Source organism: Mytilus edulis, chromosome 14 (assembly GCF_963676685.1).
Source record: "Mytilus edulis chromosome 14, xbMytEdul2.2, whole genome shotgun sequence".
Lineage (NCBI taxonomy): Eukaryota > Metazoa > Mollusca > Bivalvia > Mytilida > Mytilidae > Mytilus > Mytilus edulis.
Window position 1 is genome coordinate 6318084 of NC_092357.1, and position 22247 is coordinate 6340330.

General features: G+C 33.3%; 2 protein-coding genes across 2 annotated transcripts in view; one reads left to right on the forward strand and one right to left on the reverse strand.

Moving 5' to 3' along the window:
* The window catches only part of LOC139503430 (uncharacterized), a 62130-nt gene extending 55003 nt beyond the window's left edge, over positions 1–7127 (forward strand). The window contains exons 2-3 of the mRNA XM_071293210.1: positions 6291–6332; positions 6963–7127. Coding sequence (XP_071149311.1) covers positions 6291–6332; positions 6963–7127 — 207 coding nt within the window. The remainder of the gene's footprint in view (positions 1–6290; positions 6333–6962) is intronic.
* The window catches only part of LOC139503588 (tensin-3-like), a gene marked incomplete in the record, with an annotated part of 200094 nt that overhangs the window by 140122 nt on the left and 37725 nt on the right, over positions 1–22247 (reverse strand).

Below are 22247 nucleotides of genomic sequence, written 5' to 3' on the forward strand. Positions count from 1 at the left end.
TTCTGCTGTTGTTTTTTTCTATGGTCGGGTTGTTGTCTCTTTGGCACATTCCCCATTTCGATTCTCAATTTTATATCATAACTTGTGAATAATTTTCAGATTACCTTAAAAGGAATTGAATTATTCCACAAGTACATGACTACATGTGGAGGCCCTAATTATGTTTACAGTTTTAACGTGTGGGGGGTATCAATAGGATTATTGTCACAATCTGACTCATGTAAAGTTCACACAGAAATACAACACCTTTTGATCATAAAACAGAACCAAACATTATGTTACAAGTTTAATGTGTTTAAAAGACCAACCCACACATGTTCACAATGCAAGTATTTTACTATTAAGAAAAATAAACCCATTACAGCTAGACGGAGGAGGCCTTTAACTTTATAATTCTGTGTAAAAATAGGTTTTCATTGACTACATTGTAAATCGATTTAGTTGTACATATATCTGTTCTTCTTAAATGACTTGGTATTTGGAAGCAGCTTACAATATCTTGTTGCAGCGACATATAGTAAAATCTAGTATGACCCAAATTTCTGGCCAACAAAATGTTATAAAATATTGTATTGTGACGTCGAGATAACTGTTGATGTAACAAACTTGTAAACTGGTATGCATCTTAAAGTTGGTCCAAAAGTTAGAGTTTGAGTCAGAAATTTGGTTTATTTTCATAAGACTTGAAATCATTATGACAGACCTGAATATCTAAAAGTTAATCTTTGTTATCAACAAAGTATTTGGTGAAAGTTGTTTATAAATAAGATGTAAAAGGCAAAGTTTGATATCGAAGCTTTAAAAGTCAAAATTCAGTAAGACATTATACAGTACAACTAAGTATAAAATTGAGAAAGGAAATGGTGAATATGTCAAAGCGACAACCACCCGACCATAGAGCAAACAACAGACGAAGGCAACCAATGGGTCTTCAATGTAGCGAGAATTCCCGCACCCGTAGGTGTCCTTCAGCTAGCCCCTAAAATATGCATAACTTTATAAAAAAAATTAAATAATCAATGAACTGGTTTTTGATTATTAAGAATTAGCAGCAAAATAGACGTCATTAAAAAAAACTTTGTAACAAATTGAAAAGTACACGTACAGGTACTGCCTCCGATATATAAATCCAAACACTGCAAATCCCATTCCTATTTACCATACAACATTTTACAATACACCCTCCATCTCGCCTACATCAAATTAAGTGAAGTGTGAACCTTAACTTTTACCTGGGAGAAGATTATGTGTTTGATAATCAAATACAATTATATCTTCTAATACATCAATTTATCGCGTTTATGATTAATCAGAACTTGGAAGATGTTCTTTTTGTGTACTTGTTCGACTCAGTGACTTTTTCGAAACAATTTTAGTTTGATTTTGATGTGTTTTGGATCTCTGAGGATATATATTTTTGTGTATGCACTGCTGGATATAATTTAAATTCATTCTGGATCTACAAGTTTATTTCTGGATTTAAGTCTGATGTGGTTTACACATGTTATGTAAGTTGTGTAACAAATAATAGTTTACTATTGAAAATACCGAAGTTTGACAGGCGTGTCTTGTGTTTCATCTGCAATATGAGGATTATTTGTATCAAATTTGGGATGCTACCCATGGCATAAGGAGATGATTGCTTAAGGTTTATTCATATTAGGTAGAAATATTTATAAAGTAGAGGCAGATTTAGAGAGGGGCCAAGTCCCCCCTCCTTTTTGTGTGACAAATTTGGTTTATTATATATGAAATCATTGAAGCATGACTGGAGTGGGCCCCCTCTTAAACAGTCAGTGGGCTCCCAATTATGAGTTTTTCTGGATCCGCCACTGTAAAGAATGATAATGACTTGATCAGACAAGTTATAACATAAGATGATGTAAAGACGTGTACTTTGTACAATTGTAACAGTTTAATACATAACAACAGATGGAAGATGGAAAAGAATTTCTGTAGTATAATATGCAAGGATAACTTGATATAGATTTTATTCTGATCGATCATTGAACTTTTGAATCATATGGTTTCAATGTTAAAAAGTTGCTGATATTGCAATTTTAATAAGATGATGTTGTTTTTAGGATTGCATACAAATTTTTCAGAGTTCAGTGCTTTATCTGTCCTCAGAGTTGTATTGAAGTTCCTCTCAGTTGCTTTCTCATTTACCTCTCTATTTGTAACCAAACTTTAATGGTAATTAAAAAAAGTTATTTAGTTAATTTTTAAGAAGAAAATCCTGCATTTAAGTCTTTCAAATGCTTATTTTCATGAGGAAACACAAATTAAAATGTCTTCGATTGTCCTGAGGGTCAATAACCTTTTCACATACAGAGTTGGTTGAATATGCCTTGTTTTTCTTTTGCAAATGAATGCAGTCACACAAACTGCAGTTGTTGTAACTTTACATAACTTCATAACTTAGATGTCGACCAACTAGGTAGACAAATGGGCCACTGAGTGCTTTAACTTTTTTTATCAATTTGCATGAAACATGGTAATAAACAATGCAAGCACATTGCATTTTAATGGCCTTTCAGAACTTAAAATATGAAGTATAAATAACATGATGCACGAAAAGAATTCTGTACTAATACCCTGGAGTTCAGTTTTATGATCTTTGATAACACAAATTTATAATGTTTCAGTAAGAAGATTTGAAAGTTGGTTTTTGTAGACTGAGTCTTAGTTACTTTTTTAAAAGACCTGAAATGAGGAAAATTAAAAATATCTTATTTACATTTTAAGATCTGGATATATAAGAAAGAAAACTAAATTCTGAATCTCCCCAATGCTTTTATAGTTAAGTTCTAAAGTTATAGTTTCTGACAATATCAGTATGCTTTTTCATCATGTTTAACCTTAAAACTCTTTTTTCCTTATATGTAAATGACATGGTTAATATATTTGACAACACATGTGATCCTACTGTAATAAATAATGTAAATTTATCTTGTCTTATGTATGCAGATGATATTGTTTTGATATCAGAATCTGCAAATGGTTTGCAAAATTGTTTAAGTAAGTTATCAAATTATTGTGATACATGGAATTTATCAGTAAATATAGACAAATCAAAGGTTATTATTTTCAATAAATCTGGGAGAGTAATTAAAAAACACAATTTTAAGTACAAAGATTATGTATTAGAAATTACACCAGAATACAAATATCTTGGAGTATTATTTAAACCTTCAGGTAGCTTTACCAAGGCAAATGAATACTTATGTAAAAAAGCAAGGAAAGCATCATTTTGCATTTATAAAACTTTGCATTCAGACAAATTAAATATTACCAAATCTTGAATTATTTGATTCATGTGTTAAACATACTTCTTTATTGTAGTGAAGTTTTATGTTTAGATACTTTGTTGAAAAATAATGTTTCCATGGAGTCTAGATATTTTTTATATCAACCTGTTAAAGTACAAATTAAATTTGCTAAAAATGTCTTAAGAGTTAACAAAACTGCTTCAAATTTAGCAGTTTTGGGAGAATTGGGTATGATCCCATGCTCTGTTGATGCTACTAAACTTTGTGTAGGTTACTGGCATCATATAGTCAATTCAAATCCGGATAGCTTAATAAATAAAATTTATTCATCAAACCTTAATAATAAGTCAGACTGGTATAGAATTAAAATGAAATTGTTATTTGAAAAAGTTGGATTTGACCATGTCTGGGAAAATCAAAATTCATTTAGTAAAAATCGTTTGACTGTTTCTATATATAAAAAATTGAAAAATGATTTCATAAAATTTTGGGACCATTCTATTTCAAAAAATATTATTGATAAAAGAGGAAATAAATTAAGAACTTACAAAGATTTGAAAAAGAAATTTGAGATGGAAGACTTTTTAAAATTAGATATAGACAGAGCTGATATTTCAAACTTTGTGAGAATTAGAATAAGTAATAGTATCCTTATGATTGAAAAGGGCAGACACAGAAAGATTGATCTAGAAAACAGAATATGCCCTCTATGTAAATTTGAAGTTGAGGATGAATTACACTTCACCATAAAATGTACCAAACTCAATGAGTTGAGAATTAAATTTTTTCAGAATATTTCAGATATTTTACCATCTTTCAATAAACTTTCAGACATAGAAAAATTTCACCTCATATTTCGAAGTAACGATTATGATGTCAGTAAATGTTGCATAAAAGGTATTAGTGAGATGTACAAGTTCAGATGTTCACTAACTTAAGCTATTTTACGTTATTTAGTATATAAATTGTATAACTATGATGTAAAACTGTACCTCCTCAGTCAAATAGATAGATAAGAAAGAAAATATATATTACCATTTTATGTACATATAATTGATTGTAATGATAACTTTTTGTTTGTTCTTTGTGTATGTGTTGATGACAATCCAGATTTTGGATTTTTATATCAATAAAATCTTATATCTTATATATCAAGACAAATAAATCAATTGAAACCTTGTTTATGCTATTGAACCATTGATGTATTTGGTTTGGTTTGTGTAGTTTTTTGGATGTGTGTCCTATCATCAGTTACATTGTAACCTTATTTTGGTGTTTCTTTCAGCTTCATGTTTTATGATGTGGTAACATATATTTTGCATAACTATTGAAATTTTAGGTGAAGTTAGTTTTTGGTGATTAATTTTGTTGATCAATCTTTAGTTTCCATAATGTGTAACTGGAGTGTTTTGTTATCTCTTCTCTCATTTGACATGGTCTAGGAGTTTTGAATATCCCTTCTGCCTTTTATTTCACTGCTATCAAATTCTGTAATTTTAAGCCTTTGAAATGAATTAGTACACAGGAAAAAAAAGCTACTTCAAAGCTTGGTTAAGTTTTATATGATCAATTTAACACTCAAGGTCAATGTATTGAAAAAATTATTTCAGAATAACAATGGTCAATGTGTTTACATATTGATAAAGTTCTCTATAAATTATTGAATTTTTCTCACTTCAGGATTGTTATTGCTAACTCCTCTTTATTAATTATTGATTATTGAGTTACATACTTGTGAAATTGATTATGCAATATAGTACTATAGTATTGTAAAGGGGACATCAACCGTGACGCACAGGGGGGAAATGTAACATTAATTTTGAATATATTTTTAAAGATGTTTTTGTAGTCCAAATTTGTTCCACTTGGAAAACCTGGGAATATAAAGCTAATAAAAGAAACATACAGTAATTTATCTGTGGTCTATTTTACCATGGTTGCTTCTTACAATTTAAAAATTCTAATACATGAATATTGAAAAGCTTGAGGAAAGAAAGTTTAAATTTCATATCTGAAAACAATTAAGTGAAAAACAAACATTCAAGGTAGAGGAAATGTTTACAACCCAGGAGGAGAATTTAGGAGGCTTTGATTTATGTTTAAAGAAACATTCACTGAACAAAATATCATACTGATAAAAATTATGACCACTAAGAATTGTGCTCATTGCTTTAGTTCTGGCATGATTTGAATGAAACTTTTTCAGTTGATGAATTCCACAAATTCAAACTTTGATATGACTACTTTCTAAAATTCCTGGTTTAAATGACTTCAATAAATTTTTGATGATCCCAAAACTTTAACGTATTTGGCCTCAATAAATGCACAGGTAATCTTACACACACAGAGACTAATGAAATATGCTTCACTTAAAAAAAATTAAAAAAGTGACCCAGAATTAAGTCAAGAAAGAAATTTACAATTTAGCAAAACCATTTAATGTAGATTTCCATAGTTGTATCATTAATAGACACATTTAGGTGTCCTGTGTATTGATATCTGACACTTAGTAATTAAGTTGTGTAGCATCATCTTACATATGTTTACTTACATATTTATTAGGGGATTAAATAACAGTATGACAAGCAATATGATATGCTATCTACAAGTGTTTTATTATGTGTATATCATAGAATTATATGACCCTTCATCAATCTTAGATGAAATTTGTGATGGTCTTATTATTGAATGCACTGAATCACTTTATTATTTCATAGAATCTGACCCTATATGAGTTTTGGTATATAGTTGAAAGGGCATTTTTTGCTGCCAACATTTATGTATTTTTGATTTGCTTTGTCATTCATGTTCAAACCACAAAGCTTATATCTATACTATTTGAAGTGTTACAATGACTTCATATTTTTTATTTGTTGTCATATGTTTTTTTAATACACAACTTACACTTTCTAACATCATTTAATCTTTGGTGGAGAGATGTCTCATGTAAAGAAAAAAATTGTCATTCATGTGCGTTTTATAGAAACTTGAAGTTAATGGTGTCTTTTTATTTTCCAGGTGATGACATCTTGTGTACCACAAATTAATAATCATGATGTGGTAAGTACTCAATATAATTTTCAAAGAACTGAGAGCACTGTTGGAATTTTAAAAACTCAATAGTTCAGAGTGTATCCTAAAAGTATACTATTAGATTCCATTTGAAATTTTAACTCATTTGTCTCATTGGCAATCTGATATACGTATCTTTTTATATATTTTATAATGTTATGTTAATTGAAATCTTTTCAAATTTTGTTTATTGGTATTTCAAATGGGGCTCTAAGACAGCTTGGCCTTATGTTAAATCGCTCATCCTTAAAGGCATTATACTGCGGTCTTTGTTTAGTAGTTGTATCATTGCGGCTTTTACATCACTCTGTACTAAATATGTAGTGTTTCATTGTGGTTAGCAGTTAACAATCATAAAAGATTATATGAGTAACTTTCTACCATGCATGTCAATCTACATTTTCAATGCCTTCTTGTTTTCACATAGTGCTTTCAGTGCTTTGATTTAGCTTTGTTTACAAACAATAATTATGTAAGGGTGTTGCATCAGTTTGTCATTATGGACTATGCACATGTAATCTATTTGGCAGTAGACCTTGACTTATTATGTCAGACACATGCTGGATGACATTTCAAAAACAAATTTATTTCTCATTTCCATAACATGCATATTTATAGATCAAAGGATATATTATAGGCTTCCGGTGTTTTTGTAAGCTACCAGAAATGTTAGAATTTAATGAACTGAACTCAAATGTCAGGCATAATTTAAAAGATTTGAAAGCTATAAATCTAAGAGAATTAGGAACATTTGAAAGAACCAGAATAATGTTGTATTCTTAATCGATCAAAATATTCTTTTTAATTAAACTCATCAGCCGAGGGGGATTTAGGGTTGGAGGGTCATGGGGCCCCGAGCATCCACTTTATTAGGGAAAAGGATTCACTGAAGCATGACCGGAGCGTGCCCCCTCTTAGGCAGCCAGTGGGCCCCATTAATGTAAATTTCTGGATCCGCCACTAATCAGTGTTGAGAGCTTTGCCCTTCTTTAATTTTTCTTCATCAATCAAAGTTCAAGTTTACCAGTCATCATTTTAATGTACAGTAATCCAAGCATTCCATTAATTTAGTGTGATTGTAATGATACTCCCTACTTTGCACAATGCCCTTGTTATTTTTTTTTGTAGACAACATTTTTATATTTTCATATATTATTTAATAATATTGTGATCTCTAAATTTTGTGAAATCTAAATTTTGTGAATAAATAATGTGTGCAGCAGGTAACCCCAAATCAGATAATCTGGAAAGCACCACAAATACCAATTTTCATATCTTTTGCTATGATGTCCTGTAATTTTCTATTTTGTAACTACTATAGGTACAAACATAGTAATTTTTAGATCTATTATTATCATGTTAAGGTGTCAAGAGTGTTTATCATTGTCCAGTTTTGGTCAGACCAGGTGCTGGGTTTGTTATTTTAGGATTAAATAACAAATTAAATTGTCACCTTAACATGTATATTGTCATGTTTAGATACAGGTGAGCCAATCCAGATGACCTTACTAAACTTATATCTGAGGTGGAATATAGCTCCCTAACATGTATATTGTATGTTTCAAAGACAGGTGTGCCTATCAGGATGACCTTACTACACTAACTTCATGCTGAATACCCCTGTGAGATGATAATGAATAATTCATGAATATGCATGAACATTTCATGAACTGTTCATGAACAGATTTCATGAACAGTTCATCATATCTTCATGAACATTTGATGAGCAATTCATGAACTGAAAATCGACAGTAATGTTCATGAACTTTAATGTTCATGAACAATTCATGAACAAGAAAGGTTCATGAGCATTTAAATGTTCATGAACAACAATGATCATGAACCCTTTCTTGTTCATGAATTGTTCATGAACTTTGTTCATAAATTGTTCATGAACATTGAAGTTCATGAACACTTAAATGTTCATGAACCTTTCTTGTTCATGAATTGTTCCAGTAGATTCCACTGGAATTATCACTGGTAAATCCACAAACTGATTAACTAATATAAAAATTATGTGTGATATATAAACTTCTCTTCCTTTCTGTAATTCAAAACTTGCTGTCTCTGTATTTCCAACAATAATTGCTGAATAAAGGTATTAAAATGGAGTCTGCATAAAATCTGTTTCATATCATTGCTGGCAGCTCATATTTAATCCCCTAAAAGTACAAAAATATCCACAAAGAATCAATTGTTCAAGAGGTAATGATTGTATGAAGCAATACATTCAATAGAAACAGCATTATGCATCTTAAATTGCATTGGAAGTTTAAGTTAAACTCAAATTTAGTACCCCCCCCCCCTTTCTGTAACCCTTGAAGATGAAACTGGCGACTTAAATTATTATTAACGTTTCACCAAGTTAATTTACGATGAATATAATTCACACAATTTAATTTCTACATATCAGATTATCATATATACCCATGTACCATTTACATGTCAGGTTACGATATGTCTGTTATGAATGTGACAACAATATATCAATTTATCATTCTTCATTACTTTATTGTCTGCCTAAATTTTCTGATGTTTTGCTCAGATTAAAATCCTAAATGTTTTATATTGCCTCAACAAATTGTATTTCATAATCATTATATGTTAAATCAAATACTTATCTGAAAACATCTGCATTTGGATTCTCCATTTTTGTTATCCAGCGTAATCATATGACGTCATATTTGCAAGTGCGTTTAAGTCAAGGTGTCAATATCGTCCCATATAATATCGGCCCGAAGTTGATTCGTCCCTGTTATGGTATTTCAGTGAACTTCTCAAAATCAGTCGACCGTTGGACTACGGAAACAGCCGATTTGCGGGGTTTGCCGGTTTGTAGAAATTTAAAATCACAAGAGTTACTTCCCCTTAATATGGGTGTTTGAGAATGTTTTGAAAATGTATTTCACTTTCATTAAAATATACGTTTTCCTTTTAAAATTTTAGTTTTGTATATAATATCTATCTTAAAATACAGCTACAACTTCTATTTCATCTTATTTTATTTTTTTATTTTGCAGGAATAAAAAAATAAAAACACCATACATTTATGATATTTCACGAATAATTAGGTAAAATGTTCTACTCTAAACGGTTGAAACGGTACCTATGATACTCATTTATACGTGTGATGTAAGTTATAAATGTTACACCTAGTGATTCATCAAAACTTCATGAACATTCATAAATACTTTTAATGAACATTTCATGAATTTTTATGAGCATCTAGTGATTCATCAAAACTTCATGAACATTCATAAAATACTTTTAATGAACAGTTCATGAATTAAATTCATGAACCTTCATTTATGAATTATTTATGAATTTTCATGTACCATTCATGAACATTCACGAACCATTCATGATAGTTCATGAAGTCATGAATTTCTTCTCGCCGGGGTAAAGCTCTTCAGCATAAATAAATCAAAGGTCTCTCATGAGGCTGAGGTTTATTCCTTTAAAGTTTTTAGATTAAGGTCCATTAATTTGTCTCCAGTTAGTAAAGGAAAATGAAGGATACTGTTAGTTTTGCCAATATTGCAGAGGCTCTTTATTAACATTAATCAAATCTTAGATCTATATGATATTCAAATGTTTTACTTAAACTTTTGAGTCATTAAAGGTTCAAACATTATTGGATTAAAAGAAATATTTGATCTAAAATTTATAGGCTTGATGATTAAAGAATCATAAACTCTATGAGTGTGACCTCAAAAACTTTTATGGGTGACCTCCATAAACACTTTATCCATTGAGCTTAACACAACTTTACAGAAGTTCTGAGATGCAAGTTTTTATTGCTGAAAGTATGTGCATAATTTTTTAAGTGCTTTCTAAATAAGTCTAGGCTCAAAACTGTTCAAATCTGACTTGCAATTGATTAGGTTATTTTTAGCATAGAAATATATGTTTACTTTCCCTTTCCTTTAAAGTCCCATTACAAATTTTATTGTTTAGCATAGTAATATATGTTTACTTTCCCTTTCTTTACAGTCCCTTATCAACAGTATTTCTCATGCAGCATAGCAAATTAAGTTCACTTCCCTTCCTTTAAAGAACCTTTACATATTATGAAGGTAGGAGTGGAAGTCCTTCCTGAAAACAGAGGACCATCTATAAAAGTCTAACAGAAATGGTGTAAAAATGTGCTTGTATAAACACTAATGGATGCATGTGCACTGCATTGCCCCATGAAAGTAAAGTAAACAGTTCAAAATTCCATCAATAAATATCCACATAAGTGAAGATAGGCGTTGGAGTTTAGGGGAAGGAAAGTGGGAAGCATGGACCCCCTCTGTCCATCCTTCTGTGCATAATTCAACAACATGACCTCTGAAAGTAAAGTAAAGTAAATAGTTTAAACTTCCATCAATACAGGTTCACCTAAGTGAACTTAATGACCTGTAGGTTAAATGTAGACTCAGTTTTCTAGACAATAGAGGTCAAACTCTTATAAATACATATATGTCAAAATAATCTGTTGTCAATAAATGACCTAAATCTAGATATGATACCTTGTAAATTAATACCATTGACATGATAGATGTATTTATCTATCTAAATTGATTTATTAAGGACCAAAGGGTATCAAAATAGAAATGTAGCCCAAAAAAAATCAAAATGTTTGCTGTCTGCAAAAAATAATTTTCAGGATAGAATTTTCAAAGAATGGGAGGTCATGACTTTTGGAATAAATGGAAAAAAAGAATAATTACTTATTTTAGTGATCACAGACTTATGTATACACCTATGTCCTCTAGACATTGTAATGCCTGGTGGCTTTTCCATAGCATGATGGACCTATAAACAATAAAAATAAAAACCTTTCAAACCAAATGTAGACTAATTCTATTTTAGGTCAAGTCTACTATATTACTGTCATGGTGGTCTTAAATTATTTATTAGATTCTTGTAAATTGTCAACTTAAAAACATTCCAGTAACTTTCCCAATTGTATTTGATGTGTTTTTAAAAGCTTAGAGACAACTGCTTAATGTTATGAACAGCCATGATACTCAAGTTTTCCAGATATTTGTAGGATAATTTACTGTCAAACATTTATGGTCATCTGTACTTTTAAAGTGGGTCAAATTGGGGTCCTTATTAGCGTGACACAAGATTGGCCTATTGTTTGTATGCCTTGAATTATTGTGCATGAAATCTGAGGAGACGAAATCCAGAGAGACATAAGTGTGTAAAACATTATCACTAGGATTCAAGTCCCTCTCAAGTTATTTAGTTTAATATGAAATGGTGCTATTATTTGGGAGGACTCTTTTTGAGTTTTCTGTTTCTAATGAGATCACCTGACATTAAGGAGGACAGCATAGCATTTATCCTTTATTAGAATAGTGTGTGAAACGTTATCATTATAAATCAAGTCTTTCTCAAGTTATAAATGTGGAAGAGTACTCCCTAATTTATTTGGGAGGACACTTTTTAAGTTCTATTAATTGTGACATGGTACTTCCAAATTTTAACAGCTTAAAGTTTCATTATTGTGAAATGGTGCTCCCATATTTTATTTGGGAGGACACTTGTTAAGTTCCATTATTGCTGCATGGTACTCCCCAATTTATTTGGGAGGTCAAGCGTCTAGTTCCATTTCTGTGACTTGACCTTGAGGAGTTATTTAACTTTTCCACAAGAGAGGAAATAATGACAGCTTGTTGTACATATTGCATATTGATGATCAATATCAAATTCAAATGTTTATTGCCATCGATTAATATCACAACTTCAAGTGTCATACACATCCATATGTTTATTACCTGTTGACTCTTATCTTCATCACCTTGTGTATTGATAAATATGACAAGGTGTGAAAAATGTTTGTCTTCTGGTCAATTGATAGCACTAAAGACAAGTGTCTTATTGACCCAGAATACTCAGAGTCGAAGATTAATCAAATTTAAATGTTTAAACTAAAAATTCAAATATTTCGATGGATTTGATGTATATAAAGTTTGAATGTTCTAAGATTTGATTAAAATTTGTGATATTTTATTTTAGCTTTTAATAAGGCAGCAACCATTTGATTTTCTGGGGGGGGGGGGGGGGGGGGGGGGGGGCTATGGTTTTTTTTTGGAAAAAAAAGTTTGTTTCCAGTTTTTGGAGAAAAAAATAATTTGTTTTTGATTCTGAGAAAAAAAAATTGTTTGTTTCACCCTCAGCTGCCACTATATGTTATGCTAAAATGAAAGAAAAAAATTGCTTTCGACTTGTCGCGAAAAAAATAGATTGTTTTTCGCCACAGGCGAAAAAAAAAATTTGTCCAGAAAAAAAAACCATAACCCCCTTGGTTGCTGCCTAAGCTATGTGTCAAATTTAAAATGGCCTTTATATTATGTTTGATTCATGACTAGAAAATATTATATGTTCCTATATGGAAAAATTATAATGTTTATCTTTATTAATATGCTCACTTGTGTGCAAGGTCATCATGGCTTGATCCACAGCCATCCAAACAGTCAAGATTTGAAATTTGATGTTTGCTTCTTCTCTGCTGTAAGCACCTGACAATAAGTAGGAAGATAAAACATGGGTCTGACTTACCTCAGAGTAAAAGTAATGTGTTCTGAACAATGTCTTTCTGTGGACTTTAAGACCTTGGCCAAAAAGACATGATTAGAACTGATCCAAATATGATTGTTGTTCAAAATAATATATTTTCTCCCTTATGTTGTTCTTGTGAAATCTTGATTAAATTATAGTCATAATAGATATAACAATTTTACCCTCAATGAATAGTAAGTAGCTAGATTGGCATTAAAAAAAATAAGTGTAATTGTGTTGAAAGAAAAAGATTGAATATTAGGTAAACGGAAAAAAAGTCACAGGAAAAAAAGTCACAAAATTACTAGGAAAAAAAGTCACAGGAAAAAAAGTCACAAGAAAAAAAGTCACAGGAAAAAAAGTCACAATATTGTTGCTGTTTAACTCACATCTCTTTCATTTCATAAGAGATATAAAACAAAAATAATTACAACAAGAATGTGTCCAAAGTACACGGATGCCCCACTCGCACTATAATTTTCCATGTTCAATGGACCGTGAAATTGGGTAAAAAGTCTAATGTGGCATTAAAATTAGAAAGATCATACCATAGGGAACATGTGTACTAAGTTTCAAGTTGATTGGACTTCAACATCATCAAAAACTACCTTGACCAAAAACTTTAACCTGAAACTAACACTTTCGTTTTCTATGTTCAGTGGACCGTGAAATTGGGGTCAAAAGTCTAATTTGGCTTTAAAATTAGAAAGATCATATCAAAAGGAACATGTGTACTAAGTTTCAAGTTGATTGGACTTCAGCTTCATCAAAAACTACCTTGACCAAAAACTTTAACCTGAAGCAGGACAGACGGACGAACGGACGGACGGACGAACGGACGGACGGACGAACGGACGGACGAACGAACGAACGGACAGACAGGCAGACATACGAACGAACGGACGCACATACCAGAAAACATAATGCCCCTCTACTATCGTAGATAACAAATCCTTGAAAACATGCATGTATCAATAGTACACCAGCATGTACACGTTTCATTTTAATGTTTTGCGATTTATATCTAAATTTCCAAAGCCAGTCGTATAAAATGAATTAAAAAATGTCCATTTCCATACAAAATATTTATTGGAAATGTTTTCCAATATATTTATATATATGTCGTGTATGTGCGACCATATGACCATTTCCATAAAAAAAAAATATTTGGAAAGTTTCTCCTATTCATACATGTATGTGCAGACCATATGACTATTTCATACAAAAATTATATATTGTGACTTTTTTTCCTGTGACTTTTTTTCCTGTGACCTTTTTTCCTGTGACTTTTTTTCCATGACTTTTTTTCTGTGACTTTTTTTCCTACATTCGAATATTATAACCCATCAAGTTTTATCCTCTGGCTTATAGAATGGGTTAAAGGAGCTAAATGACAATGTATCATTAGTGTGGTATACCGGTACAATAGACCTGGTATTCCCTTCTTATAGAATGGGGTAAAGGAGCTAAATGACAATGTATCATTAGTGTGGTATACCGGTACAATATACCTGGTATTCCCTTCTTATATAATGGGGTAAAGGAGCTAAATGACAATGTATCATTAGTGTGGTATACCGGTACTATATACCTGGTATTCCCTTCTTATAGAATGGGTTAAAGGAGCTAAATGACAATGTATCATTAGTGTGGTATACTGGTACAATAGACCTGGTATTCCCTTCTTATAGAATGGGGTAAAGGAGCTAAATGACAATGTATCATTAGTGTGGTGATACCGGTACAATATACCTGGTATTCCCTTCTTATAGAATGGGGTAAAGGAGCTAAATGACAATGTATCATTAGTGTGGTGATACCGGTACAATATACCTGGTATTCCCTTCTTATAGAATGGGGTAAAGGAGCTAAATGACAATGTATCATTAGTGTGGTATACCGGTACAATAGACCTGGTATTCCCTTCTTATAGAATGGGGTAAAGAAGCTAAATGACAATGTATCATTAGTGTGGTATACCGGTACAATAGACCTGGTATTCCCTTCTTATAGAATGGGGTAAAGGAGCTAAATGACAATGTATCATTAGTGTGGTATACCGGTACAATATACCTGGTATTCCCTTCTTATATAATGGGGTAAAGGAGCTAAATGACAATGTATCATTAGTGTGGTATACCGGTACTATATACCTGGTATTCCCTTCTTATAGAATGGGTTAAAGGAGCTAAATGACAATGTATCATTAGTGTGGTATACCGGTACAATATACCTGGTATTCCCTTCTTATAGAATGGGGTAAAGGAGCTAAATGACAATGTATCATTAGTGTGGTATACCGGTACAATAGACCTGGTATTCCCTTCTTATAGAATGGGGTAAAGAAGCTAAATGACAATGTATCATTAGTGTGGTATACCGGTACAATAGACCTGGTATTCCCTTCTTATAGAATGGGGTAAAGGAGCTAAATGACAATGTATCATTAGTGTGGTACACCGGTACAATATACCTGGTATTCCCTTCTTATAGAATGGGGTAAAGGAGCTAAATGACAATGTATCATTAGTGTGGTATACTGGTACAATAGACCTGGTATTCCCTTCTTATAGAATGGGGTAAAGGAGCTAAATGACAATGTATCATTAGTGTGGTATACCGGTACAATATACCTGGTATTCCCTTCTTATAGAATGGGGTAAAGGAGCTAAATGACAATGTATCATTAGTGTGGTATACCGGTACAATAGACCTGGTATTCCCTTCTTATAGAATGGGGTAAAGGAGCTAAATGACAATGTATCATTAGTGTGGTATACCAGTACAATAGACCTGGTATTCCCTTCTTATATAATGGGGTAAAGGAGCTAAATGACAATGTATCATTAGTGTGGTATACCGGTACTATATACCTGGTATTCCCTTCTTATAGAATGGGTTAAAGGAGCTAAATGACAATGTATCATTAGTGTGGTATACTGGTACAATAGACCTGGTATTCCCTTCTTATAGAATGGGGTAAAGGAGCTAAATGACAATGTATCATTAGTGTGGTGATACCGGTACAATATACCTGGTATTCCCTTCTTATAGAATGGGGTAAAGGAGCTAAATGACAATGTATCATTAGTGTGGTGATACCGGTACAATATACCTGGTATTCCCTTCTTATAGAATGGGGTAAAGGAGCTAAATGACAATGTATCATTAGTGTGGTATACCGGTACAATATACCTGGTATTCCCTTCTTATAGAATGGGGTAAAGGAGCTAAATGACAATGTATCATTAGTGTGGTGATACCGGTACAATATACCTGGTATTCCCTTCTTATAGAATGGGGTAAAGGAGCTAAATGACAATGTATCATTAGTGTGGTATACCGGTACAATAGACCTGGTATTCCTTTCTTATAGAATGGGGTAAAGGAGCTAAATGACAATGTATCATTAGTGTGGTATACCGGTACAATAGACCTGGTATTCCCTTCTTATAGAATGGGGTAAAGGAGCTAAATGACAATGTATCATTAGTGTGGTATACCGGTACAATAGACCTGGTATTCCCTTCTTATAGAATGGGGTAAAGGAGCTAAATGACAATGTATCATTAGTGTGGTATACCGGTACAATAGACCTGGTATTCCCTTCTTATATAATGGGGTAAAGGAGCTAAATGACAATGTATCATTAGTGTGGTATACCGGTACAATAGACCTGGTATTCCCTTCTTATAGAATGGGGTAAAGGAGCTAAATGACAATGTATCATTAGTGTGGTATACCAGTACAATAGACCTGGTATTCCTTTCTTATAGAATGGGGTAAAGGAGCTAAATGACAATCTATCATTAGTGTGGTGATACCGGTACAATATACCTGGTATTCCCTTCTTATAGAATGGGGTAAAGGAGCTAAATGACAATGTATCATTAGTGTGGTATACCGGTACAATAGACCTGGTATTCCTTTCTTATAGAATGGGGTAAAGGAGCTAAATGACAATGTATCATTAGTGTGGTATACCGGTACAATAGACCTGGTATTCCCTTCTTATAGAATGGGGTAAAGGAGCTAAATGACAATGTATCATTAGTGTGGTATACCGGTACAATAGACCTGGTATTCCTTTCTTATATAATGGGGTAAAGGAGATAAATGACAATGTATCATTAGTGTGGTATACCGGTACAATAGACCTGGTATTCCTTTCTTATAGAATGGGGTAAAGGAGCTAAATGACAATGTATCATTAGTGTGGTATACCAGTACTATATACCTGGTATTCCCTTCTTATAGAATGGGGTAAAGGAGCTAAATGACAATGTATCATTAGTGTGGTATACCGGTACTATATACCTGGTATTCCCTTCTTATATAATGGGGTAAAGGAGCTAAATGACAATGTATCCTTAGTGTGGTATACCGGTACAATAGACCTGGTATTCCCTTCTTATAGAATGGGGTAAAGGAGCTAAATGACAATGTATCATTAGTGTGGTATAACGGTACAATAGACCTGGTATTCCCTTCTTATAGAATGGGGTAAAGGAGCTAAATGACAATGTATCATTAGTGTGGTATACCGGTACTATATACCTGGTATTCCCTTCTTATATAATGGGGTAAAGGAGCTAAATGACAATGTATCATTAGTGTGGTATACCAGTACTATATACCTGGTATTCCCTTCTTATAGAATGGGGTAAAGGAGCTAAATGACAATGTATCATTAGTGTGGTATACCGGTACAATAGACCTGGTATTCCTTTCTTATAGAATGGGGTAAAGGAGCTAAATGACAATGTATCATTAGTGTGGTGATACCGGTACAATATACCTGGTATTCCCTTCTTATAGAATGGGGTAAAGGAGCTAAATGACAATGTATCATTAGTGTGGTATACCGGTACAATAGACCTGGTATTCCTTTCTTATAGAATGGGGTAAAGGAGCTAAATGACAATGTATCATTAGTGTGGTATACCGGTACAATAGACCTGGTATTCCCTTCTTATAGAATGGGGTAAAGGAGCTAAATGACAATGTATCATTAGTGTGGTATACCGGTACAATAGACCTGGTATTCCCTTCTTATAGAATGGGGTAAAGGAGCTAAATGACAATGTATCATTAGTGTGGTATACCGGTACAATAGACCTGGTATTCCTTTCTTATAGAATGGGGTAAAGGAGCTAAATGACAATGTATCATTAGTGTGGTATACCAGTACAATAGACCTGGTATTCCCTTCTTATAGAATGGGGTAAAGGAGCTAAATGACAATGTATCATTAGTGTGGTGATACCGGTACAATAGACCTGGTATTCCCTTCTTATAGAATGGGGTAAAGGAGCTAAATGACAATGTATCATTAGTGTGGTATACCGGTACTATATACCTGGTATTCCTTTCTTATAGAATGGGGTAAAGGAGCTAAATGACAATGTATCATTAGTGTGGTATACCAGTACTATATACCTGGTATTCCCTTCTTATAGAATGGGGTAAAGGAGCTAAATGACAATGTATCATTAGTGTGGTATACCGGTACAATAGACCTGGTATTCCCTTCTTATAGAATGGGGTAAAGGAGCTAAATGACAATGTATCATTAGTGTGGTATACCGGTACAATAGACCTGGTATTCCCTTCTTATAGAATGGGGTAAAGGAGCTAAATGACAATGTATCATTAGTGTGGTATACCGGTACAATAGACCTGGTATTCCCTTCTTATAGAATGGGTTAAAGGAGCTAAATGACAATGTATCATTAGTGTGGTATACCGGTACAATAGACCTGGTATTCCCTTCTTATAGAATGGGGTAAAGGAACTAAATGACAATGTATCATTAGTGTGGTATACCAGTACAATAGACCTGGTATTCCCTTCTTATAGAATGGGTTAAAGGAGCTAAATGACAATGTATCATTAGTGTGGTATACTGGTACAATAGACCTGGTATTCCCTTCTTATAGAATGGGTTAAAGGAGCTAAATGACAATGTATCATTAGTGTGGTATACTGGTACAATAGACCTGGTATTCCCTTCTTATAGAATGGGGTAAAGGAGCTAAATGACAATGTATCATTAGTGTGGTATACCGGTACAATAGACCTGGTATTCCCTTCTTATAGAATGGGGTAAAGGAGCTAAATGACAATGTATCATTAGTGTGGTATACCGGTACAATAGACCTGGTATTCCCTTCTTATAGAATGGGGTAAAGGAGCTAAATGACAATGTATCATTAGTGTGGTATACCGGTACAATAGACCTGGTATTCCCTTCTTATAGAATGGGGTAAAGGAGCTAAATGACAATGTATCATTAGTGTGGTATACCGGTACAATAGACCTGGTATTCCCTTCTTATAGAATGGGGTAAAGGAGCTAAATGACAATGTATCATTAGTGTGGTATACCGGTACAATAGACCTGGTATTCCCTTCTTATAGAATGGGGTAAAGGAGCTAAATGACAATGTATCATTAGTGTGGTATACCGGTACAATAGACCTGGTATTCCCTTCTTATAGAATGGGGTAAAGGAGCTAAATGACAATGTATCATTAGTGTGGTATACTGGTACAATAGACCTGGTATTCCCTTCTTATAGAATGGGGTAAAGGAGCTAAATGACAATGTATCATTAGTGTGGTATACTGGTACAATAGACCTGGTATTCCCTTCTTATAGAATGGGGTAAAGGAGCTAAATGACAATGTATCATTAGTGTGGTATACTGGTACAATAGACCTGGTATTCCCTTCTTATAGAATGGGTTAAAGGAGCTAAATGACAATGTATCATTAGTGTGGTATACCGGTACTATATACCTGGTATTCCTTTCTTATAGAATGGGGTAAAGGAGCTAAATGACAATGTATCATTAGTGTGGTATACCAGTACTATATACCTGGTATTCCCTTCTTATAGAATGGGGTAAAGGAGCTAAATGACAATGTATCATTAGTGTGGTATACCGGTACAATAGACCTGGTATTCCCTTCTTATAGAATGGGGTAAAGGAGCTAAATGACAATGTATCATTAGTGTGGTATACCGGTACAATAGACCTGGTATTCCCTTCTTATAGAATGGGGTAAAGGAGCTAAATGACAATGTATCATTAGTGTGGTATACCGGTACAATAGACCTGGTATTCCCTTCTTATAGAATGGGTTAAAGGAGCTAAATGACAATGTATCATTAGTGTGGTATACGGTACAATAGACCTGGTATTCCCTTCTTATAGAATGGGGTAAAGAAGCTAAATGACAATGTATCATTAGTGTGGTATACCGGTACTATATACCTGGTATTCCCTTCTTATAGAATGGGGTAAAGGAACTAAATGACAATGTATCATTAGTGTGGTATACCAGTACAATAGACCTGGTATTCCCTTCTTATAGAATGGGTTAAAGGAGCTAAATGACAATGTATCATTAGTGTGGTATACTGGTACAATAGACCTGGTATTCCCTTCTTATAGAATGGGTTAAAGGAGCTAAATGACAATGTATCATTAGTGTGGTATACTGGTACAATAGACCTGGTATTCCCTTCTTATAGAATGGGGTAAAGGAGCTAAATGACAATGTATCATTAGTGTGGTATACCGGTACAATAGACCTGGTATTCCCTTCTTATGGAATGGGGTAAAGGAGCTAAATGACAATGTATCATTAGTGTGGTTATACCGGTACAATAGACCTGGTATTCCCTTCTTATAGAATGGGGTAAAGGAGCTAAATGACAATGTATCATTAGTGTGGTATACCGGTACAATAGACCTGGTATTCCCTTCTTATAGAATGGGGTAAAGGAGCTAAATGACAATGTATCATTAGTGTGGTATACCGGTACAATAGACCTGGTATTCCCTTCTTATAGAATGGGGTAAAGGAGCTAAATGACAATGTATCATTAGTGTGGTATACCGGTACAATAGACCTGGTATTCCCTTCTTATAGAATGGGGTAAAGGAGCTAAATGACAATGTATCATTAGTGTGGTATACCGGTACAATAGACCTGGTATTCCCTTCTTATAGAATGGGGTAAAGGAGCTAAATGACAATGTATCATTAGTGTGGTATACTGGTACAATAGACCTGGTATTCCCTTCTTATAGAATGGGGTAAAGGAGCTAAATGACAATGTATCATTAGTGTGGTATACTGGTACAATAGACCTGGTATTCCCTTCTTATAGAATGGGGTAAAGGAGCTAAATGACAATGTATCATTAGTGTGGTATACTGGTACAATAGACCTGGTATTCCCTTCTTATAGAATGGGTTAAAGGAGCTAAATGACAATGTATCATTAGTGTGGTATACCAGTACAATAGACCTGGTATTCCCTTCTTATAGAATGGGTTAAAGAGCTAAATGACAATGTATCATTAGTGTGGTATACCGGTACAATAGACCTGGTATTCCCTTCTTATAGAATGGGTAAAGAAGCTAAATGACAATGTATCATTAGTGTGGTATACTGGTACAATAGACCTGGTATTCCCTTCTTATAGAATGGGGTAAAGGAGCTAAATGACAATGTATCATTAGTGTGGTATACTGGTACAATAGACCTGGTATTCCCTTCTTATAGAATGGGTTAAAGGAGCTAAATGACAATGTATCATTAGTGTGGTATACAGTACAATAGACCTGGTATTCCCTTCTTATAGAATGGGTTAAAGGAGCTAAATGACAATGTATCATTAGTGTGGTATACCGGTACAATAGACCTGGTATTCCCTTCTTATAGAATGGGGTAAAGGAGCTAAATGACAATGTATCATTAGTGTGGTATACCGTACAATAGACCTGGTATTCCCTTCTTATAGAATGGGGTTAAAGGAGCTAAATGACAATGTATCATTAGTGTGGTATACCAGTACAATAGACCTGGTATTCCCTTCTTATAGAATGGGGTAAAGGAGCTAAATGACAATGTATCATTAGTGTGGTATACCAGTACAATAGACCTGGTATTCCCTTCTTATAGAATGGGTTAAAGGAGCTAAATGACAATGTATCATTAGTGTGGTATACCAGTACAATAGACCTGGTATTCCCTTCTTATAGAATGGGGTAAAGGAGCTAAATGACAATGTATCATTAGTGTGGTATACCAGTACAATAGACCTGGTATTCCCTTCTTATAGAATGGGGTAAAGGAGCTAAATGACAATGTATCATTAGTGTGGTATACCTTAGTACAATAGACCTGGTATTCCCTTCTTATAGAATGGGGTAAAGGAGCTAAATGACAATGTATCATTAGTGTGGTATACCGGATACAATAGACCTGGTATTCCCTTCTTATAGAATGGGGTAAAGGAGCTAAATGACAATGTATCATTAGTGGTGGTATACC